Source organism: Chrysemys picta, chromosome 25, assembly GCF_011386835.1.
Source record: "Chrysemys picta bellii isolate R12L10 chromosome 25, ASM1138683v2, whole genome shotgun sequence".
Taxonomy (NCBI): domain Eukaryota; kingdom Metazoa; phylum Chordata; order Testudines; family Emydidae; genus Chrysemys; species Chrysemys picta.
The window spans coordinates 11,435,535-11,458,058 of record NC_088815.1 but is presented as its reverse complement, the minus strand read 5'-3'; the positions used below and the strand labels follow the sequence as shown (position 1 = coordinate 11,458,058).

Below are 22,524 nucleotides of genomic sequence, written 5' to 3'. Positions count from 1 at the left end.
CCATTTCACTCCTGCATCATTTGAGCAGCACATGGGAAAGCTGCTTTGTCATTTTTGAAGGACAGTAACCAATTCCCCACTCTTCCCTATTTATTCCAAGGCTTTCCTATCACTCCATGTGTTATGAGACCATTGTACTGTTCCCCAAAGGCTATGATTGCCCTGTGAGAGGGTTGCTGAAGTGATTTTGGTGGTGGTGATTTTGGAACAAGGAGGGGAAGCAGTGGCATTTATAATCAGGGAGAACACTATAGCATCATATGGCATGAGGGTTCCAACTGCCCATCACCTAGGCACACAGCTGATCCTGAGACAGCTTGCAAGGCAGCTAAGGGTCATGCATTGATACATCTGTCTGCATCCAGTGAGTGTGGGGACACTGGCATTGAGAACTTGGAGCCTTTTTCCTTCCCTGCTGGGGCCCAACAATCGTAAAACCATTGGCAGCAGGGAGGAGATGAAGACAGCTGCCGCCATCAGGGAAGTGAGAAGCTCAAGGAAGTGGGGGCAGGAGAAGTACAGAATGGAGGAGGCTCAGAGGCTGAGGGCAAAGGAACTGGGAAGGGAAGCAAGGGCAGAGTATGGGAGACTGCTCCAGGCAGGTCCTCTCCCGCACAAGGTCCTCCCCCAGACTCTCCTGCCCATTCACCATTCCTGACCACAACAAGGCTCCCTCACCCACAGGCTGCCCCAAGCCCCCCATTTTTTTTCTAGGCTCCCTCCAATCTTCACCTTTTGGGATGCAAGGGCTAGGCTCCCCTCATGCCATCCCACTCTCCCTTAGGTGCCCTCGAGCTGAGAATCTGTGGCTCTCTCCCCCTGTGAAGAAAAGCGTCACACATGGAGCCATACAGACTTTGAGCCCCAGGCACCCAGTGCTGAGATCAGATTGTCAAAGAACACACATCCCTCCCACACACATTCTGCTTTGAAAATTCTCAGTGTTGTCCTCAGTGCCAGAACTGGGCATCCAAATTCTTTCCGGAGCCCCCAGGGAAGATCCTGTGAAAGATACCCCTGCATAAAAGGAACTCTGCATCCTCCAAGGCCTCTCTGGACATCAGAAAGCTACTTTCATAGAAGCTTCTGGCTTTCCTCTGAGTGCCCTGCTGACTTGCCCTACAGTCCCCAGTTCTACTTCATCACTATACTCTGTACGCCTAGGGGAGTTCTCAGAGGGGGATAAGCCCCTCGCCTTCTGCACCCTATCCCTGAACTGAGCCACCCCTGATCAAGTAGATTTAAAAAGTGCTCTTAAAAGGCAAAATCCTGGGGTGGGTCCGGTGGTGGAAGGATGCAATCTTAATGGTTAAGATGTGTTTTGTATTTTACAATTTAGGTGGCAAAGTCTCACTGAAAAAACAAAGTTTTGTTACAAGGCACATCTTCCCCACTAAATAACAGAACACTCTTTATTCAAAACATCTTACAATGGTAGGGTATCACCCACAAATTGCATATAGGGAAAGTGAAGCGCAGAGGGGGGTGGAGAAGAGTAATTTGCCCCAGGGCACACAGCATATCCTTGGGACTAGAACTCAGGGCTCCCAGCTCCCACTCTAGTCCCCTAAGCACTGGAATGTGCTATCTCCAATATAAAGCACCATTTAATTTCTTTGTTAAGAGATGAGTAGGGAAGTGGCCTGTGTTACTTCACTATTTGTAGATGAATTTTTGAAAAAAAAAAAAAAATTTTGCTCAGCAATACCTGGAAAATAAATAAATATACACACACACCCCACACCTCTACCCCGATATAATACAACCTGATATAACACAAATTTGGATAGAACGCAGTAAAGCAGCACTCTGGGGGGGGGGGGGGGGGGGCTGCGCACTGCGGCGGATCAAAGCAAGTTCGATATAACATAGTTTCACCTATAACCTGGTAAGATTTTTTGGCTCCTGAGGACAGCATTATATTGGGGTAGCGGTGTGTATCTATATGTATATAGGAATAGTAGGCATTATATATACACACATACACGCACACTATCCCAATTCAGAAGGGATTTTTTGAAGGGACAAAATCTGCAGTCTTAGATGGAGGAAATTTTATGCCAATTTTCAGCCAGATAGAAAAGAACTAAAATACAAACCCATTACATACAAGGATTATAAATGGAGATGCTTCTGTATTCAGCTAAAATAACACTATTAGTCAACCTAGAATTGCATTGTAGTTGTAGCATTAAGTTTAAACATCCCTCCCCCCCGAATCAGCATTGCTGAGCAGCCAGGAAAGCTAAGTCTAGGACTTTATATTAATTATTGCTATTTTTGGTGTGTTTGGTACTTCATGTGTGTAGTTGGGTGGTTTTTTTTTGTTTGTTTTTTGCAGCTATGGAGAACAGTATTTTGGGAGGGTATTTTCATCCTTGAAAACTTAACGTTTAGCAGAAGAGTGGACTTAGGGTGACCAGATGTCCCGATTTTATAGGGACAGTCCCAATATTTGGGGCTTTTTCCTATATAGGCTCCTATTACCCCCCACTCCCTGTCCCGATTTTTCACACTTGCTATCTGGTCACCATAAGTGGACCATGGATTAGTAGTAAGATTTTTCTCGGAAGCAGGATCAGGACATTGCTTTCCTTGTTAGGCCTAGGCCAAAGGGAGATGTGTAAACACTCTTTTCAGTCAGCCTACCCTGCAGAAACGGAATGCTTTCTGTCTGGATTGGGTGTGAGCCTAAAATAGGACTGAAATCAATTGGCTCTTCCTAGCCAGGGTTTCACTATTATTATTATTAACAATGTAGCAGCCTCTGGTGGAGAAGATCTGTAAATTCACAGGTTTGTTCAGCTGTAAATTTCAGCAAGACTTTGCCACCTAAATTGTTAAATACAAAACCCATCTTTAATTTAAATTTAAGTTAGCATCTGTTGTTTTCAGAAAACAAATTACTACTACAGGATTACCAACCCCAGCATTCAAGAATCATGAGTCAAGCCCCCAAAATAATGATTTAAAAAAAAATTATGCATTTTGGGTTTTTTTTTATTTGCCTTTTGAGCTCAAGCGTTTTTCTGCAATCATAAGGACTGAAACTTATTTAAATAAATTAAAGCGGAGGACACGACTCCCGAAGCTGGTGCTTTAAGGAAGTTCAAATATCATGAGATTTTTGAAAATTGTGAGAGTTGACAACACTGCTTTAATGTCTTTGAGAAATGCACTTTTGACATCCCACATCCCTCTTCCAGTTCTTCAGTGATGAAAGATGGATTTTTTTCAAGTACATAAAAGGCTGTTACAAGGAGGAGGGAGAAAAATGGTTCTTCTTAACCTCTGAGGATAGGACAAGAAGCAACAGGCTTAAATTGCAGCAAGGGCAGTTTAGGTTGGACATTAGGAAAAACTTCCTAACTGTCAGAGTGGTTAAGCACTGGAATAAATTGCCTAGGGAGGTTGTGGAATCTCCATCATTGGGGATTTTTAAGAGCAGGTTGGACAAACACCTGTCAGGGATGGTCTAATACTTGGTCCTGCCTTGAGTGCAGGGGACTGGATTAGATGACCTCTTGAGGTCCCTTCCAGTTCTATGATTCTATTTGCATATATGGGTCTGAGGAACAAAGTAAGGCCCTGATCCTGCAATGAGCACTGCAGCGGTACGCTCATGTACAGTACAGGATTGGGGCCTAACACTCCAAGAGTAATGCCCAGAGAAAATCTTATGAAGAAAAAGGCCCCAGTTCTGCAAACCTGCATGTAACTTTACATAACACAGGTTGTTCCCTTGTGCAACTACTCATATTCATGGAGTTACTCAGATGTGTAAGTGTTTGCAGGATCAGGACTTGAAGTTATTTTCTACATTTGAGAGTTTTTAGTAAAAATGTTTGACGAGCTGCTTCATAATTTGTTTCCCATTAATTTCAAATTTCCCTCATGCTCCTTCTCAGTGTGATAAAAATTGGATATTTTGTAATTAATTTCCCCCCATACATCTGTTTTTAGTGTCTGTCATACTTAAAAAATAAAAGTAATAATAATAAATAATAATCGCCTCAGGGAGCTTAGTCATGCTGCAAGAATAGTGTCTCCGTAACAGGCACTTGAGAGAGGAGATGTAATTCAGGGCAACTGTGGGGAAGATGATCTGGGATCTGAAGGAAGTAAAAACAAAAAATAGTGCCCGATTCTATGAAAATATATGAAGTCACATAATGAGGTTTCTGTGGAGTAGCACTTACCAGCAGAGTGTCTCCCAAAGCTGGCACATGCAGTGAGAACCTGCTGTCCCTCATAGGACTAAGTGGACAGTGCTCTAAATCCTGGTTTTTCTTACTAGGATTGTTCCAGTTTCCTGTTTTGTCCTGTCAGGAGGTGGAACTGCTCCTGCCTCTTGAACTAAAAACTGTGAAATAGACAATAAAAGACCAAAAAGAGAAACAGAAGCAAGACTATTAGGAAAGGAGGGGAAAAAGGAACTAAAACCAAAGCAAATGTCACTTAAGGAGGTTTCTAAGATCTGTACAAATGCAAGAAGCATAACCAAATAAAGAAACTATAAGTCTGTTTTAGGAGATTTCAAGGAACCTTTGAGGTATTATGAACCATAATGACTTTGTCATCTAATTTTGAAAGTGGAATAAATCCTAGTTTCACATTTTCAAAAGTGATTGGTGATTTTGGGTGCCTCCGTTTTTGAGGTACCTTGCAGTAGACAGATTTTCAGAAAGCACTGAGCACCTACCCTGTGAAATTCAGGCCCCTTTGAAATGTGTTGAATTGGGCGCGCACACAAAATCACTAGCCATTTTTGAAAATTTAGGCCAAAAATGTTTAAGGGTGAGATTTTCAAAACTGGTATTGAAATTCAACAGAGGCTGGGTGCCTAGCTCATTTAGGCCCCTTTGAAAATGCCAAGCCTAAATTATCTTACATAAGAACAGTCATACTGGGTCAGACCAATGCCAGGTGCTTCAGAGGGAATCATCAAGTGATCCATCCCAGGTCATCCACTCCCAGCTGCTGGGGACACTCAGCCATCTTTAATACTGAGTGGAAAAAGAGTTCTCAAATAAAAAACTGACATATTGACTGTTCAATTATTCAGAGTAGGACTGTAAGAAAGCAGAATCTTATAGCTGTTTAAGAAGGTTAATTCTTTTTATTTATGTAAATTCATTTCTTGGTGAGGGTGGGGTTTATTTAATTGTAGTTTTAACCCCTGCTCATTTCATCTGAAGAGAGCATTTACCTCACAACTTTGGAATATCCTGTTCACGCTCTCAAGTCCATTATCAAATGGAAGTGCTTGCTGGAATATCATTAAAATGCCCCAGTATTCACAGTTACAGAGATACTGAAGCAGCAACTGCTATTTATAAAGATTTTTTTTAAAATTATAGGCATTGGGTCAGCTCTTTATCTGAGGTACATTGGTGTGGCTCCAGTGGCTTTGATGAAGCTTTGCTGATTTATACCAGGTGAGGATCTGACTCATTCTTATTTAGTAAATATTTAACTGCTAAGGCAAAGTTCTCCTCTCAGTTACACTGGTGTAAATCCAGAGTAACCCCATTGACTTCTATGGAGTGACTCCAGATTGACACTAACGTCAGAGCAGATCTGGACTCTGAAGGTACTATAGCTGATCACTGGATTTTATTAGGAGCGAAGGATCAAAAGAAAAGGCTTTTCAGGAGAGATCAGGAAAGGGAAGACATGCTTACAGATAGAGAGAGATCAAAAGGTCCAATTTTGAGAAGGACATGATAGCAATCAAGAAGTTCAGCTGCCAAGTTAATAATTCCATGCTTTATGACCAGGCAAAGCTTCTGTTTTTATTACCCTTGTTCCACAGTAATTGTAAATGCCAAAGTTCCTTTTGCTCTGTCCAGGTAGTGCAGCCCTTTAGGGGGAAACTATTCACTAAAGGCAGTGTCATAACTCCCACTGACATCAATGGGAGCAGGAACAGACCCATAGGCAAGAATGGGATAAGGATCATGGTGGGCTCAATGTAATGCCTGCCCTAAATTAAGACAGGCCTGGGGTTCAAAGTGCATTGGCTGAAGTGGTATAAGACTCAGTTTAAACATGAAAAGAAGAACAGGAGGACTTGTGGCACCTTAGAGACTAACAAATTTCAGCTAAAATGTTTTAGGCAGCACTTTTCAAAGGAGCCAAAGAATTTTAGTGGGAATGGGCACCTAACTCCCTCAAGCACCTTTGAAAATCTTAGCCTTACATGTGGTTCAAATGCCCAGCATAGGCAAACATCCTGTTAGAAACAGCATTCCAGGCTAAAGCTATCCCTATCATCCTTGGAAAGCCATCAATAGGAAAAGCTGGGGAGACACACTAGTGAGATACATTTGTGTACAAGAGCTTTACAAGGGGACCCAGTGGGGCAATGATACAGCATTGCTAACATACAGGACTTTTCACTCCTAAGCAGGAAGTGTTCTCCTGACTATTACCCACTCCCTGTTAGGCGATAAAATAAACTTGGCAAGAGAGAATTTGACCCGGCACGGTCTCTTTAAATGGGACACCCTGTTATGTGACCCGAGTGCTGGGGAGGTGCAGACAAGCATCAGTGGCACTTTTGTTTCCCTTCCTGTTAGAACTGTAGTTACCTTGCTGAGCTGCTGCAAATTCATTCAGTGCTCCTCTCAGGTATTTGTCATTTAGTTATTAACCCTAGTCCCCATCGTCTGGAACAAGATCTCCCTTGTTATTTTTGATTAATTGTTTTAGGCCATTTTTAAAGCCTTCTTCCCTCTTGTGATGATGGGCTTTTAAAACTTCTCACTGTTTTTGATCTCACCCTCATTTAGGCCCTGAACCCGAATACAGCAAAGCACATGCTTAATTTTTGAGTCACTGGGACTTAAGCACATGCTTAACTTTAAAAGTGCGCTTCAGTGCCTTGCCAGTTCAGAGCCTTACACGGCAAGAGCATCAAAACCAAGTTATTTGGAAGTTGTAGATTGGTAAAATGTGTATCTATTACTCACTCTTCTGAGGGGCTTGGCCCCATAGGATTTGGAAAAATGTGTTAGGAGTTTGGTAGATCTCAGTTGAGTTCCCAGTGGACAGGTGCCCATATTTCACAGAACGCTCATCCTCGCCAGCACTAACAAGCCCCTTGCTGGGCAGTCCCAAGGGAGAGGCCTCTCATCTTCCATGGGCTCCCTTCAGGTCATGCTTGAGGCACATTTGCAGGGTATTGTGGGGAAGCCCGCACTGCTATCACTCATCTGTTCCCAGTCTGCGCCAAATCTCAGGCCAACAGCATGACATCCATCCCATGTGGCAGCTCCAATGGCGCCTCCCCAGAAACCTGCTGGAATGGCTTGCAGCCGGGCTCAGTGATCTCCCCCTCAGTTCCTCCTCCTGGCTGCCAGGGGCTGCTGTGACAGAGGAATTGCAAGCATCTGAGCTGGCCTCCTCTCCCACCGCTTCCCTGGGCTGAAGCCAGCCAAGCCAGTGTGGAGGTGCAGGAGGCTGGCAGGGCAGCGTCTGCCCCTGCGAGGGAGGTGAGGGGCAGAGGGGAGGAAGCTGGGGCCAGACAGCGAGTGGGGAGGGAATAGGTTGAAAAGGGGGAGCCGGGGCAGGATCTCCCCCCCCCACATCCAGGGTCACTCTCCTGGTAACCCTCTCGCCTCCCCCGGATGCCCCAGGCTCCTTCCAGTTTTCCCCCGTCCCCAGTTCCTCTGTCTGTCTCTGCCAACCCCTCCCCACAGAGGCCCTGGCTCCCCCAGCCCCCTCCAACTACCTGCTTTTTATGGGTACAGGGTGTCACAACTACAGGGCTAGCTGCATCTCTGAACCCTCTCTAAGGGCACACCCGCAGCTGTCAGGTCTCACGCCTTTCAGCAGTGGAATCATGCAATTCTGCTGCTTTCAGACCAGGCCCTGGGCTACTGTACTCCGCACATGCTTACCCAGCAAGTCCGACTGGGTTCGGTACCCCTTCAGGAGTCTGATCACTGGGGAAAACAGTGACCACGCCGCGTTCTGACCCCAAAGTATTGTTTAATCTTTGCAGGAGGAACCAAGCATCAGAGAAAGAGGTTTTGTAAAATAGTCTATACAGACACCTGACTTACCTAAAGGCTTACCATTCTGACCACCCATCGTGAACCTAGGACAGCTTACCATCTTCAGTCCCCCAGCGGGTGTGTGTCTGTGCAGGTTTGTTCCCCTGAACAGCCCCCAAACACCCTAGAGCGGGCGTTACCTTTATCTGGCCAATACTCCTTGATGTCAGTTTTCCAGCTCTGTTTGCCCTGCTGCCCAAAACTAGGCCAGTGAGCTCAGCAAGTGGCCAGAGGTAGAACATCAAAGCAAACAGCTCTTGTTTCTCCCCGTAAGCGTGGGTAGATGGGTAGCTGTCTGAAGCCATTGTAGAGACAAGGTGGGTAAGGGAATATTGTTTTTTGGGTCAACTTCTGTTGGTGAGAGAGAGCAGTTTACATGTAGAGCTCTTCTTCAGGTTCTGGAGAGCCATTGTAGGCAAGAAGGAGTACATGAAGACAGACTCTTCCTGAATAAACCCTCTTGACCAGGGGTTCTCCAACTTCATTGCACCGTGACCCCCTTCTGACAACAAAAATTACATGACCCCAGGAGGAGGGAGTGAAGCCTGAGCCCCACCACCCTGGGTGAGAGGGAGGGGCCAAACCTGAAGCCCAAGGACTTCAGCCCCAAGTGGGGGGCCTATAGCCTGAGCCCCGCTGCGCAGGGCTGAAGCCCTTGGGCTTCTGCCCTCGGTGGTCGAGCTCAGCTTCAGCTTTGGCCCCGAGCAGTGAGGTCAGGGCTTTGGCTTCAGCTCCAGGCAAGTCTAACACCAGTCCTGGCGACCCCTTTAAAACAGGGTCATGACCCACTTTGGGGTCCTGACCCAGAGTTTGAGAACCGCTGCTCTTGACTCTACCACCACGTACATACTAACAGTAACTTTGACTGATGGTCTTCTCCATCCCACCTCACAGGTGTTAATTAATTAAGGCTAGGAGTTTCAAAAGAGCCTATGTATAGACAAGTGCAACTTTTAAGTCTATTGGGATAAATAGGAATTTTCTGTGTAATTCCTCACTTGTGTAGCTAGCAACTTTATTAAAAGTTAAATTATTAAAATTTAATTTGCTTTTCACTGTTTATATTTCGTTCTGCTTTTTTCCTCAGCTTGAAGAATTAAACAAGACCCATCACAGTGCGATTGTGGTCAGGTTTCCAGTAGTCCAGAGGAACGTTTAAATTTTAAAAATTCTGTTTTCATAATTAATATTTTGTTTCCCTTTAAATTGGCATGAGTAACTCCTCCTGTGTGTAGTCCCATTAAGCTCAATGGTACTGCTCACATAAGTGAAGTCTTTGCAAGACTGGGACCATTTAGTTTGTGCTCAATGAATATTGAAAAGTTTAGTGGAATGGAACTTGCCTCCAAAAATAAAAAAAGTAAAAACATATATGATACTTATTTTAGGTTCTGTGAAAGAAAGGACTACTTAAATATATGGAGACATTTATCCCTTGAATTCCCATTGAAAGCATATTCCATCAAATAAAAACAGCAGCATGGTGAGTACACTTCAAATGACCTCATCGATTATTGCACATTCAACTGTGTTTGCTTAAATATATACTTATGTGAACTCAAAAAAAAAAAAATCTTTTGCCCTTTTTCTTATGTAAAAATTTCCTGCTGCTTATCCTTGTGAGTAGCTTTGAGTTTGTTTTATTAGATACATATTATATAAATCAATTATGAAGTTATTGTACAGGGCCACTGAATACCTTGGTGCATGGGGGATGATTGATAAATTATTTTTTAGTTTTGAATGGGTATAATTATTTTCAGGATGGCAAACTGGCTGAATGCTAACTTGAATGGTTTCACCCAATACATGCATCTTCCATTCAGAATTCCCATTTCATTGTATAAGATCCCCACAGCTGTAAGTTTGCTCAGATCATAGGATACATGTGCAAGTTGTATGTTGTATCTATTGTGAAATTCATCAAATAAGTTAATAAATACATCCACAAATTCCCTTCCATCTCTTATAGCTGAGCAAAGAAACTGTTCAAACAAATAATTTGAAAAGTTTCACAAGTTTTGTCAAGCTAATTATTCTAATATTTAAAATTTAAATAGATGGGGTTGAGAACAGCTCCCATTAACTGTTGCTAAAATCATCCTGTTTTTCTTACGTATCTTAAGATAATTCTAACCCTTTTGCAGAACGAAAACGTTTGTGATGACATGTACAACAATGTCAGCTCAGTTGCCATGGATCTATCTAATTTAGTGACTTGGGCACATACTCATGGAACTATATGCAGTCAAATCCCAAGCTTGGAAATTATACAGAATATGGGACATCCCACCAGGGACAATTCTGTTTTGTGGATATGTGAATCTGGACATGCATATCACTGGCCCTGTGGGGCATTATACTTCAAAAGCCAGGAGGAAAGGGAGGAAGCTGCAGAACGGAAAAAGAGGTCCAGAAGCTATGACTCCTGGTCAATGGAACATAATTTAAGTGAAAAGAAGTACAGGGTAGCCTCACCTTTTGAAAAAAAGAAAGCTGACTCAGTTAACATGGGATCCTGCAGCAGATCCCCCGAAATAATGCGCAAGAAAGAGGACGCATTCTGTGTAATCTCTGATACAACAATGACAAAAGAAGAGCAGAGTGGAGTAGTTCCTCAGAAAGACAGCTACTCCATGAGGTCATGCTTTGCTGTGGAGCGGAGTCTTCCATCAACTGACTATCATGCCAGAGCTGACCACGGTAATGAAGAGCCAGAAAGCAGGGAGGACCTGCAAGACATCTCTGATGAAGAAGAATTTGAAACAGATACAGGAGACCAACTACGCAGAAGTAATTGTGATTCTGAAAGAGTATTCCAGAATAAAGAAGCATCTGCTGAGGAGGAACTGCAAATGCATGGAGATAGTAAGGTCATTAGCAAACGAGCAGCCATCCAGACATCAGTTTCTGTCTTTAAAGAAAAGGCTGCAGCAATTCCCTGTTTACAGGAGACTTTAGAAGACAGCCATCATAGGAGCCTGGAAAGCAACTGCTTGAAGTTAACAGCTTTTCATCCTACAAAGTCCAAAAGCAAAACCTCTAAAGCAGGGAATTCCTGTGAATCAACACCATCCAAAGAACAGTTAAAGCCATTTCCTGTCTCCAGCATGGAAACAAAGGCCCAGTTTGAGCCCCCCCCCAATCTTGGCTTTCTATGACACTGCACTCACTGGAGCTGTCCATCAGCAGCTCCAGCTGTGCCCGTCTGTGTGCACCACATCAGGAATGGGACTAGCTGGGAACCGTGCTGAAATACCTACCGAGGAGAACAAACAGCCAGGACCACCGAATGCTGCAAATTCTTTAGCCCTGCCTACTCTGGAGAATGAAAACTCTGAAGACAGTCTGCCTGTGGCTTCAAACAAAAGTAAGAATTTCTGGAGTTTTATTCCTGGGTGGTTTTTTTTTTTTTTTTTAGTATATGTCTCTTTTAGCCAGAATATTACAATTTGGGTGGCTCCATTTAGCCATCTAAATCCATATCTGAGCACCTAAATAAAAACACCTGATTGCCAGAGATCCTGAACACCCTCATCTCCCACGGACATAATAGGAGCCTTAAGCAATCGGCACTTCTGAAGATCAAGCCACTTATTTAGATGCCCTATAATATACATTTGGGTTGCTAAAGCTAGCCACCTAAGTTGGAACATTTTAGACTTTGATTTTACCACAGTAGCACCACACACTGTACCTCTTAAGATGTGGTCCCTGCAATAAGCTGTAACCAGGAGTATGAACTCAGGTTTTCCCAGGAAAGAGAAAGAGGAACTGATCTTTAAAACAATTTAGTGTAGTAACTGCAAGGGAATTCTGGCTCCATTGAAGTAAGTAGCGAAATTCCCATAGACTTCAATGAGCCCAGAATTTTACTCTTTTTCTTAAAAGCGCTAAAGATATTAAAGCAATTAATTTAAAAGTTTTATGTCTTGTGTATCCTGTTATAATTTGGGATCTTAACATTTTTTGGTAACTAAAAATGGACAGACTTCTTTATTTGTAAAATAAATTCACTTCTTGCCGTTCATGCCATGTGTCAGCATAGAGCACATTTTTACATGAGACAATGTCATAAGATTCCTCATAAGAATATGCTCTTTGATGAATACCTAAAATGTGGCATGTGATTATAGTAGCTTTTAAGACAGTTACTGCCTTGCTCAAGAAGAAAATGGATGATGTACAGTGTATGTATAAACTGTTAAACAAACTGTCCTTCTGGCCAAATATTGGGAACCATTAATAAATGGATCTGCTTCATTTTAGAAGTGAACCAGAACACAATTGTGATTTTAGCATAGGTGTGGCTAATGGATTTTTAGTGCCAGTTACACACATACTGATTTAATTTAGTGATTAAAAACATCAAAGCAGCAGCAAAGGGCCAAGTTTTTAAAGAGGATTCAGTAGAGCGAATAAATTTGCATCTGATTTTTTTGTAGCTTGCAAACAGTGCTTCACATAAAATATCAGGCAGCTGGATGTCTACCTGATCGTTATGCAAATGATTTTTATGCATGCAAAAATGCAGGTGCAAATATAGAGCCATCTTTTGAATGTTCAGGCAAACAGTCCCAAAAGTCGGGATTGTAGGTTTAATTTTCCACAATTGTTTGGTGCGATGACTCCTTCTATCTGACTGATGGCCATCAAGAGCAATATGAAAATTCAGGGTGGTGCTTAATAAATGTATATCTAGATTTTGTGGCAGATCCAGAGCCCCTTAGGATTTCATGGTTGCCAGTAAACTGCACATTGTGACTGTTGAGATGTCACAGTGACAGCAAGCCATGATAGAACATGGATAGTTCTTGAGTTACAGATCCCCAGCCACTTGAGCTAAAAGAAACATAATCTTTAGCTCTACCATTATTAGGGCTTATGACATGCCTGAATGATTCTCAGTTCATCCACTTGGCGGTAGATGTCCATATTGCTAAATTAGCTAGTACATTAAAGACAGAAAAAAGCTGCTGTAAGATTCTGTGATGCAGAAGATTGGATACAATTCTCCCTTGATTGAACAAAGTACTGGAATAGTGTTTTAAGGCTTGTCTACTCTTGAGAGTGAATTTGGATTAAGGTAGGGTGTTTGTTTAGACAAGCCCTTACAAAACTAAAAATCTGCAGCATGACTACACTTGGTGAATATATTGTTAGAGTATTTTTTGAAATTGACTTGATAGTGTATCTCATCAACAGCCGCTGTAAATTCACCTGGGGACATTTATGCAAGAATTGTTTTTGCTGAACAATGAGTCATAAGCCATTTTATCTTAATTTCAGCCTTAGCTTGCAGTCTCAGTGTTCATTGATTTACAATCCATTTATTTCTTCAAGTAGACCATGCAATAGTTTTCGTAAAAAAGGAGCAGCAATATTTAGGTTTCTAGATCCATACTCTCTGTGCAGAAACAATAGTAATGAAACCAAAAATCATGTACCAAATGACTCACTACCAACAAGAGACATTCACAGCCATCAGCTTCAGAACCCCACTCAGCACCCACCTCTTCACACCTGGAAAAAACCCACAGGAGAGCACATGGACCTTTGCAGCATACCCTGAAGCAATCATACGTGGGCTGTGGGAAGTGAAGTCATAGGAGGAGAGAGAAAGGTAGGTGGGAGCACAAACCATTTAAGGCTGCCCAGGTTTGAAAACCTACCTTAAACTTCATCTGAAAACCACTGTGTAGCCAGTGTAATCAATGGGGCTGAGCGGTGTAGCGTGCTACATATGAGAAATGCCACTCAGTAGGTTGGTAGCTACATTCTGCACTAGCTGCTGTTCCCAAATGGTCTTAAACAAGGTGTCCTCCTCCGAGCACATTACCAGTAATCCAGCTTGAAGGTTAGGTAGGAAAGGTGAGGGTGACTGTGGTGAGGTCTGTATCTGAAAGAAAAGGCCTCCTTGCCAAGTGCTACCTAAAGATCCAACAGCAACAGCGTTCCAATAAGCCCCCTAGGATGTATGCCTGTGTAGCTAATGGCAGGGATACCCACTCCCACGAGTGCCGATAAAATCTCCACCATTTCTTGAGATTGCTTTTCCTCGCCTTACTCTTCAAGCCATTTACATCCCACCTCGAGGGGTTAGGCAATACATAGACCTTGGGATGGCCCTCTGCCTAGGGACGAATTTCACCCTAAGTGATTCTCTTCCTAGGCTACATGGAACTATATAGATGTGACAACCTCATAACAATCTGAGAAGAACCCCTCTGGAATCCTGGCAATCCTTTTTAAGAGATATTTTTACTTGTTCCGTTTTAAACAGGTGGGCTTTTCCTGATTCTCAGCCCCTAGAGCTAACTTTCAGCTGACATTTATGTTTCAGGTCTAGAGCTCCTTTTTAATAAAGAAGCGTCTGTGCTGGAGACCACTTTGAAGTGTATTCTGCTTAACGGCTTGTGCAGCACATCCAACATGTAAAATGAGTGCAGCTTAATATTGGGCCAAATCCTGAGATCTGCACACAGGCCAGGTTCCATTGATTTTCCGGGGACTGCCTGAGCATAACAGAACACAATTTGACTCGCTGCTGTGCCTTATTTAACTATAAACGTATACACATGACAATAGTTGCAAATTGAGGAATTTTTATACACACTATCTCTTTTTGGATTGCTCCAGTTTCAGAGTCCACATTTCAGGTCCAATCATGCAATCCTTAGTAATGTGACTAGTTCCATAAGGAAGAGCTGCAGATTGTGGCCTTAAGCCTCAATTTTTAGATCATACAGGGTGAAATTCACCCCCTTCCCAACACACAAATTACAGTTCCACCTTAAGCCCTATTTTGAGGTCTTAAGTGTGGCATATAACTTAAGATGTCTCACTGTATAGGGATGAATTTCATAATTTCAGTGAGTGGTATAAAATTTCATTAAGGCCTAAGCCTGCTCCCATTGAATGATGAGTTTTTAAATATTTGATATGTTAGCACCTAGGAATGCCAATCAAGGATCGGGACCCTACTGTAAAATTAAAATTTAAATTAAATTAATGGAGATATCCCATCTCCGAGAATTGGAAGGGACCTTGAAAGGTCATCGAGTCCAGCCCCCTGCCTTCACTAGCAGGACCAAGTACTAATTTTGCCCTAGATCCCTAAGTGGCCCCCTCAAGGATTGAACTCACAACCCTGGGTTTAGCAGGCCAATGCTCAAACCACTAGGCACTGCACAGAAAAATAACAAAGATGACAGTTCCCTACACCAGAGAACTTACAGTTGAGGTGTCAGACAGGATGCAACAGGTGAACAAAACAGTGGGATGGGTGGGAGGATGCGATCACACAAAACTTAAAGGGAGCAGGATCATAATAGTTCAAGAATGTTTGAATGCTTTAAAAAGGAAGGTGAACATGGCTCTGCATCGCCTTTGATAGCCTCTGTAGTTCTTTCTGTCCACAGAGTTGTCTCTTATCTTTTAGAGACATTGAAGAAGTCGGAGAGTAAGAGAATTCGTAATATTGGTGATATAAAAATGTTCAGAGACTGGTTGGCGTCACATTATCCTTCTGAAACGCGTGAGATCTTCACACTGCCACCTGCAGACCTTGATAATTACCTCGCCTCTTTCTATACTAGAGTCAGGAAACAGAATGGCACAGAGTTTTCCGCCAACTCTTTATTCTTCTTTCAGAGCAGTATAGACAGATACCTCAAGGAACACAAATACGAGTATAATGTGATTAAAGGGCCTGAGTTCACAGCATCTCAGGAAGCTTTAAAAGTAAAATGCCAGAATCTAGCACGGAAGGAGAGGGAGAGAGATTGGAATATTTTGGAAAACCTGACAGATAAAGATGTAGAGGATCTTCGTAAAAAGGGCATACTGAGTCGAATGCATCCCGAAGGATTTCTGCACCTAATGCTTGTAAACATCATCCGAGGCTTTGGGACAAACACACACAGTCAGACACCAAATCTGTGGTGGGGGCAGATTGTGTTAAAAAAGAACGAGGAGGGATTAGAGTACTTGGAGTGGAAAGATGATCGGAACACACAGGCAAGCACAGAAGAGTCAGTTCTATGTATTTATGCCAAACCTGATAATCCAGGCAACTGTCCAGTCAGGGACTATAAGGAGTATGCTAAGAGAAGGCCATTGGATATGCATCATGACCGCGATCCATTTTACTTATCTCCTAAACCTTTGTGCTGCATATGGGACCAAATATGGTACTGTAGAAAATCACTGACAAAAACCAAAATGGAGAAAATGATGAAAGTCATTGTCCAGCAAGTTAAAGGATCTGAAAAAAAGTCCATGAAATAAGAGTTACCAGTTTGATTTCTGCTGTGCCTATTTTGGTATAAGTATGTTTTAAATCCATTTCGGAGTAGTTTAAAATGACAGTAGTTAGTATAGGTAGCGAGGGAACCCCTCTTCTCAGCAGATTGCCCAAAGTACTTACAAAGTTTTGTTGTTAAATTGACCACCACCTTCATTTTCAACATGAAGGACTTCCATCAATAAAAAGACCAAGCATATAATTAATTCTTACATTCTATTTACTGAATTAAATCTGAATCCTGGATTTAAAACATTGTTAATGTTCTACTGAATTAGCTCAGTAATGTTAATGTTGAAAGAACCTGTGTTTGAATATCCTGGCTGAGAATTACAGGTATGTTCAGTGGGGATAGGGCGGGGAGAAATTGATCCTGTTGTAAACCAAGCTTGTGGTCTAATGTGTAATTTATCTGTCTCTCTTTACAATAAAAAGATAAACAGGTGGAGTTGGCTTTGGGAATGAAGAAGAATGATGAAAGATCACCAGTAGTTGCCAGCTAATAATCTATAGCTAATCAGAATGTTTTATACATAAGTGTTTAGATCAATTCTTATTTTTCTAAATGAGGAAGAAATTCTTACATTTAAGAAGTTCTGAATGTGTTTTAGTAAGTTGCCAACCTCCCAAATGCAGTTAATAGCACTGAAAAGTTTTGTAGCAGCTATTTTTCTCTGTGTGATAACCATAGTCTGTAGAGGATTAGAGTCAGTAGTCAAATTCTGTAATTCAGTTCAAAAGTTGTTTAACAGATGTATTTTCTTAATGGCCAGTCATAATTGTTGGCATTTCATAATAAACAAAATTTTACTTCATTACTGTCAGTCTGTTCCAAGAAGGTGAAACTAGTAACCCAGAACTGGTATCGCTTCATTTCTGTCATTCAAATCACTATGTTTAATAGTAATCAGATATTGACTTTTCTTCAAGTGACTAACAATTATTTGTACTCTGGAGCTGATCCTGCCAAGGAATCTAGCCGCATGAGGATCTGTGTGGGTGGATCCCATTGTAGGATCCAGTCCTGGACATAGCAGCTTTTAATCCATAGATCTCAAAGTAGTTTACAAAGCTGAGTAAGAATTTTTCTTCCCTTTCTACAGGGGTTGAAAGAGAGGACTGAACTAACTTGCCCAAAGGTATATAAAACTACTCAGTGGCAGACCTTGGGGCATATCCCATATTTCCTAACTTTACTATGCTATAGAGCTTCACCTGCAGTATCGATGGGAGAGTCATTACGGCAGAATCTCTACCTCTTTCGTTTTGGAAAAAAAAAAAAAAAAAAGAGAGTGGAGCATTTTTAGTATCTCATCAACATAAGTTAATATATATATATAGATTCTATATAAGTGGCAGCGTAACCAGGGACCTTTACCAAATTGCTCTGCAATCACAGTGTGAAATCCAAACTCCCCCCTTTTCTAGGGGGATTTGGCTTTATTAATAAAGTAAAGCCAACAACAAGATAAAGAGCAGCTCAAAACTTTTCCCCAGGCTCCATAGCCGCTCCCTAGAGACTAGAGCCACACCTACCTCCATTATATTCAGGTGGGGCAATGAGTCATCAGAACCCACTTAACCCTTTCTCAGCCAAATCAATACTTAACAATGGAGGCTGTTACAAGTCAAAACACTGCCAGCCTGTACAGGTAACTTAGAGTAAGGCTCTAGAAAGCAAAGATCATTCATTTTTTTGGAGGATCATCACATACTTCTGCTCCAAGAGCAAGATGCACTTTGACCTTACCTTCTCCGGTATAAACACAGAGCAGCATATTCATATAAAAAACCTCAAACATTGCATATACAAACCTCCTCTGGGGGATGGGATGAGAGAAAGAACAAACCATATGTGGCAGATGTCAGTCATGTCACTTAATGCATGGCTGGATGGCACTCAGATACAGCAGTGATGGGGGCGGTATAGTAACCTCTATGGGAATTTCATAATTTATGCTTTTATCGGCAAGAAAACGTGTGCAGGTAACAGCGTAAAGAGAGCCCTAGAAGTAGCAAAAAGGAGCTAGGGTTGTGAAAGAAGCACTGGTTCATTTAACAAAGCTTATTTCTTCTAATTCCATCTAGATTGTATATAGATTGTCCCAGATCACATCTATTCCTGCCTCACAATGCTCTTAAACTAAACATCTAGTTGAGTGCACTTCACATGCCTTGGTCGCATTCTGTTTAGATTTGCTGAAGTAGATAGCATGAGTTTAATTGCTACTTGTTGTAGAAGAGAAAATAAGCATAGCCACATATCCAGTTAAGCCGCTTAGCACCTGTGCAGTCTCAGTGCTGTCAGTGAATTTACTGATTGGTACTGAGTAAGCAAGGAAGGAATGGATTAAAAAAAAAAACACACAAAAAAACAATGAGGAGCCTGGTGGCACCTTAAAGACTATCCAATTTATTTGGGCATAAGCTTTCGTGGGTAAAAAACCCACTTCTTCAGATGCATGGAGTCATCTGCAGTGGGGTTTTTACCCACGAAAGCTTATACCCAAATAAATTGGATAGTCTTTAAGGTGTCACCAGACTCCTCCTTGTTTTTGTGGATACAGACTAACACGGCTACCCCTCTGATAATGAATTCCAAGTCACTCTTCTAGCTGTTTTAGCTCTGTAGGCTATAGGGAGTAAGAAGTTAAGCAAAAGGAATGCATTTGTCTATGTAAATACATCCAATTCTGAATACACAGAGGGACCAAAGTAACATCATTCCCTTGTAGATTGTTGCACAGCTGTTCTCCATTACTCTATCCAGAGTAAATCAGGTCAGATACTGTATCTCATACCTAAGAAACCATTATGCTGTTTAAACCATCTCTTACCTCCAGACTTTCCACCACATTACTCTTTAGGGCATGACATTCTATCCTTAGTCCATTGACATCAATGGGATTTCTGTGCACACAAGATAGTTTACAAATGGTTACCTGCATTGAAAAGTGATGTCAGTTGTCCCCATATTGGTTTCCTAAAGCTTTTGAGGGGACGGGGGGGGGGGGGGGAAACTATCAGACAGCAGGCAGGAGAGGTAGCCTCTGAGCTACATACAATATGTGGGAAGAGCTGTCCTCATTGCAAGAATCAGAGTTCTGGGATAACAGGTGATTTGGGTATCCTTGTGATCCACTAATAGGATTGCTAGAGGAATTCCAGGAGGAAATTTAATTTATTACAGGGGATTTTTTTTTTCCTGTTTCATTGGCTGATGCAAGTTCATCTTTTTAAGGGGAACAATAAGGATGCAGGTTTAAAGGGACTCAGACTGGGTTATGAGGCCCGGAATTAAATTTACCTTCCTTATTTTCTTTTGAAAAGTCTATGTAATTCCCTCTAGTTTGTGTGTGTTTAAAAAAACAAAACACAAATCACTGAAATGCTCTCATCTAAATTAAAAAAGGCAATCCCTGCTTGCATGCCAAGTTGTACACAGTTGCAAATTAAAGTGGCTGAATTACAAATGTCTCAAAAAAATATTTGTAGGGCACTGACTCCTTAAATATAAATAGCGGTCCATCCTACTAATAGTTCCAAAGAAAACCTTTGCGGTGTTGCAGCTTTCTAATATTTCCACCTCTAATCTGCAAACGAGCCAGTCATCCATATACTGCAAGGCTATGATGCAGTCATTTCTCTCTCAGGATACACTGTGATTGCAAATGAACGGATAGGCTTACAGACAGACAAGCTGCACCTGTTAGCTGCCCACCTCCTAAACAGAGAAGATTAGAGATTTGTAGTGATACACCGGTCTGAGTAATTGTCAGTACTTCCGGTCTGTATAATTCACATATCCAGAAAGGAATCAAATGCTATAATATTGGACTGTAAAGGAAGTTGGGAATGTTTACAGTAAATTAGCTTTTATACGGGTGCTTTGTCATACAGAGATCTCAAAGCACAGTCAGTGTCATTCTCCCCATTTTACAAATGTGGAAACTGAGGCAGAGAAAGGGGAAGCAACTTGTCCAGGGTCACAGCATGTCAGTAGTAGACTTGGAACGAGAACCCAAGTCTTGTGATTCCCCATCTAGTTCCCTAGCCCCTGGACTGGGCTCCCTCCCAAACACAGGGCTCAAGAATTTGATGGAGAAAAGATCTGTCACGTAGCCTCCTGCACACATGGCAGAACAGGACTCACACAGTGCTTTCCTAGCTGCTGTGTGGAGAACAATAGGTGGTGGAGCAAGATATAAATAGGGCTTGACACCCCCTACTGGCTGCTCAGAGGAGAGGCGAGCCCTCCACTCCATGCATCTGATGAAGTGGGTTCTAGCCCATGAAGGCTTATGCCCAAATAAATTTTGTTAGTCTCTAAGGTGCCACAAGGACTCCTCGTTGTTTTTGCTGATACAGACTAACACGGCTACCCCTCTGAGCCCGGCTGAGTTTAACATGGGCAGAATGGAGACAGCAATTTCACTCTTTGCAGCAGAACTCAGGCAAAACTCAGCTTCCCTTCCTCTTTTTGTGCATACGGCTTTTAATAAAACGAGGCCTCTCGGGTGCTGCTTTTAAGACTTGAGAAGTAGAAGAGGCAGTGAAAGAAGGGAATGTTTGCCCTCAGTGGTTACACAAAGTAACCCAACCCCATGAGTCTGTTCTTCCCTGTCAATTTCTACCTGACTTTAGAGCTGAGGTTGACAGCGCTGGCTTAGACAAGGGCTCGTCCAAGCAGATGGTGTGTTGGCTTCCCCCATTCATTTCTACCGCTGACCTCCAAGCAGCTCCATCCAGAGCCTGGGAAATAGAGCCAGCGTCGTGCTGCATGGTGGGCTTGAGAGAATGGGGCAACGTTGATTTGAATGAGAACTTCGTGCTCATTTCACTTGTGATGTCCGCTAACATGTGCCTGAGTCCCATGTTCAAAAGCTGCATAGGCTCTTAGCGGGTATTAGGCAGCGACGTCCCATTGACTTCAGTGGGAGTTGGCGCCACAAATACCTTTGAGGATCTGGGCCCTAGGAGCCTAAATCTAATTGAAAACCAATGGGATTTAGGCTCCTAAATCACACAGGTGCTTTTGAAAACGTTACCCCTAGTCAGAATTTGGATGTAGATCTCTAGTGGTGACAAGCCAATGTTTCAATAGGAGTTCTCCTGAATTCTGCCTGTTCCACCTTCTCCCTTCCCTGGTGAGACAATTTGGTGGCCGCTCCACAGGCCCCATTCTCCATTACTCTGGGTCATGTGTAGTAATTTACACCAGCGCCAAGTGAGAGATTGAGTCGGTCACTGGGCCGTCTCCACTGAGGTGAATTTCACCCTAAGTAAGGGTACTTTTGACTATTGTCCTTCAATTCCCTACTGTGGCTGCTTCAAGAAATGTATCCACCTTCCTGAAAATCCTGCTTTTGCTTCTGCTCTGGAGCCCCCTAGTGGAATGTACATAACACAGTCTGGCCCACCACACTGGGATCCTTTTTCTGGAAGATGGACATGCCAGTGGTTATGTTCGTATTAGGGTTGTCAGTTAATCACAGTTAACTCACGCGCTTACTGCAAAAAAATTAATCACAATTAAAAAGATTAACCATGATTAATCGCACTGTTAAAGAATAGAATACCAACTAAAATTTATTAAATATTTTTGGATTTTTTCTGCATTTTCAAATATATTGATTTTATTACTACATAGAATACAAAGCGTACAATATTATTTTTGAGTACAATATTTGCACTGTAAAAATGATAAACATGATTTTTCAATTCACCTCATACACGTAGTGTAGTGCAATCTCTTTATAGTGAAAGTGTAACTTACAAATGTATTTTTCTTTGTTACATAACTGCACTCCAACAAAACAATGTGAAAGTTTAGAGCCTACAAGTCCACTCAGTCCCACTACTTTTTCAGTCAGTCACTAAGACAAACAAGTTTGTTTTTACATTTACAGGAGATATTGTTGTCTGCTTCTGATTTGCAATGTCACCTGAAAGTGAGAACAGGCATTCGCATGGCGCTTTTGTAGCTGGTGTTGCAAGGTATTTACATGCCAGATATGCTAAATATTCATATGCCCCCTTTATGCTTCGGCAACCATTCCAGAGGACATGCTTCCATGCTGATGATGTTCATTTAAAAAAAATGCATTAATTAAATTTGTGACTGAACACCTTGGGGGAGAATTGTATGTCTCCTGTTCT

General features: G+C 42.2%; 1 protein-coding gene across 1 annotated transcript in view; it reads left to right on the top strand.

Moving 5' to 3' along the window:
- LOC101947884 (uncharacterized protein KIAA1958-like) overlaps positions 1-17,180 on the top strand; it is a 29,968-nt gene extending 12,788 nt beyond the window's left edge. Inside the window, 4 exon segments of the mRNA XM_065578705.1 lie at positions 9,449-9,543; positions 10,208-11,194; positions 11,196-11,430; positions 15,502-17,180. Of these exon segments, the coding sequence (XP_065434777.1) occupies positions 9,541-9,543; positions 10,208-11,194; positions 11,196-11,430; positions 15,502-16,349 (2,073 nt within the window). The 5' untranslated portion in view covers positions 9,449-9,540 and the 3' untranslated portion in view covers positions 16,350-17,180.
- The last annotated feature ends 5,344 nt before the right edge of the window (positions 17,181-22,524 follow it).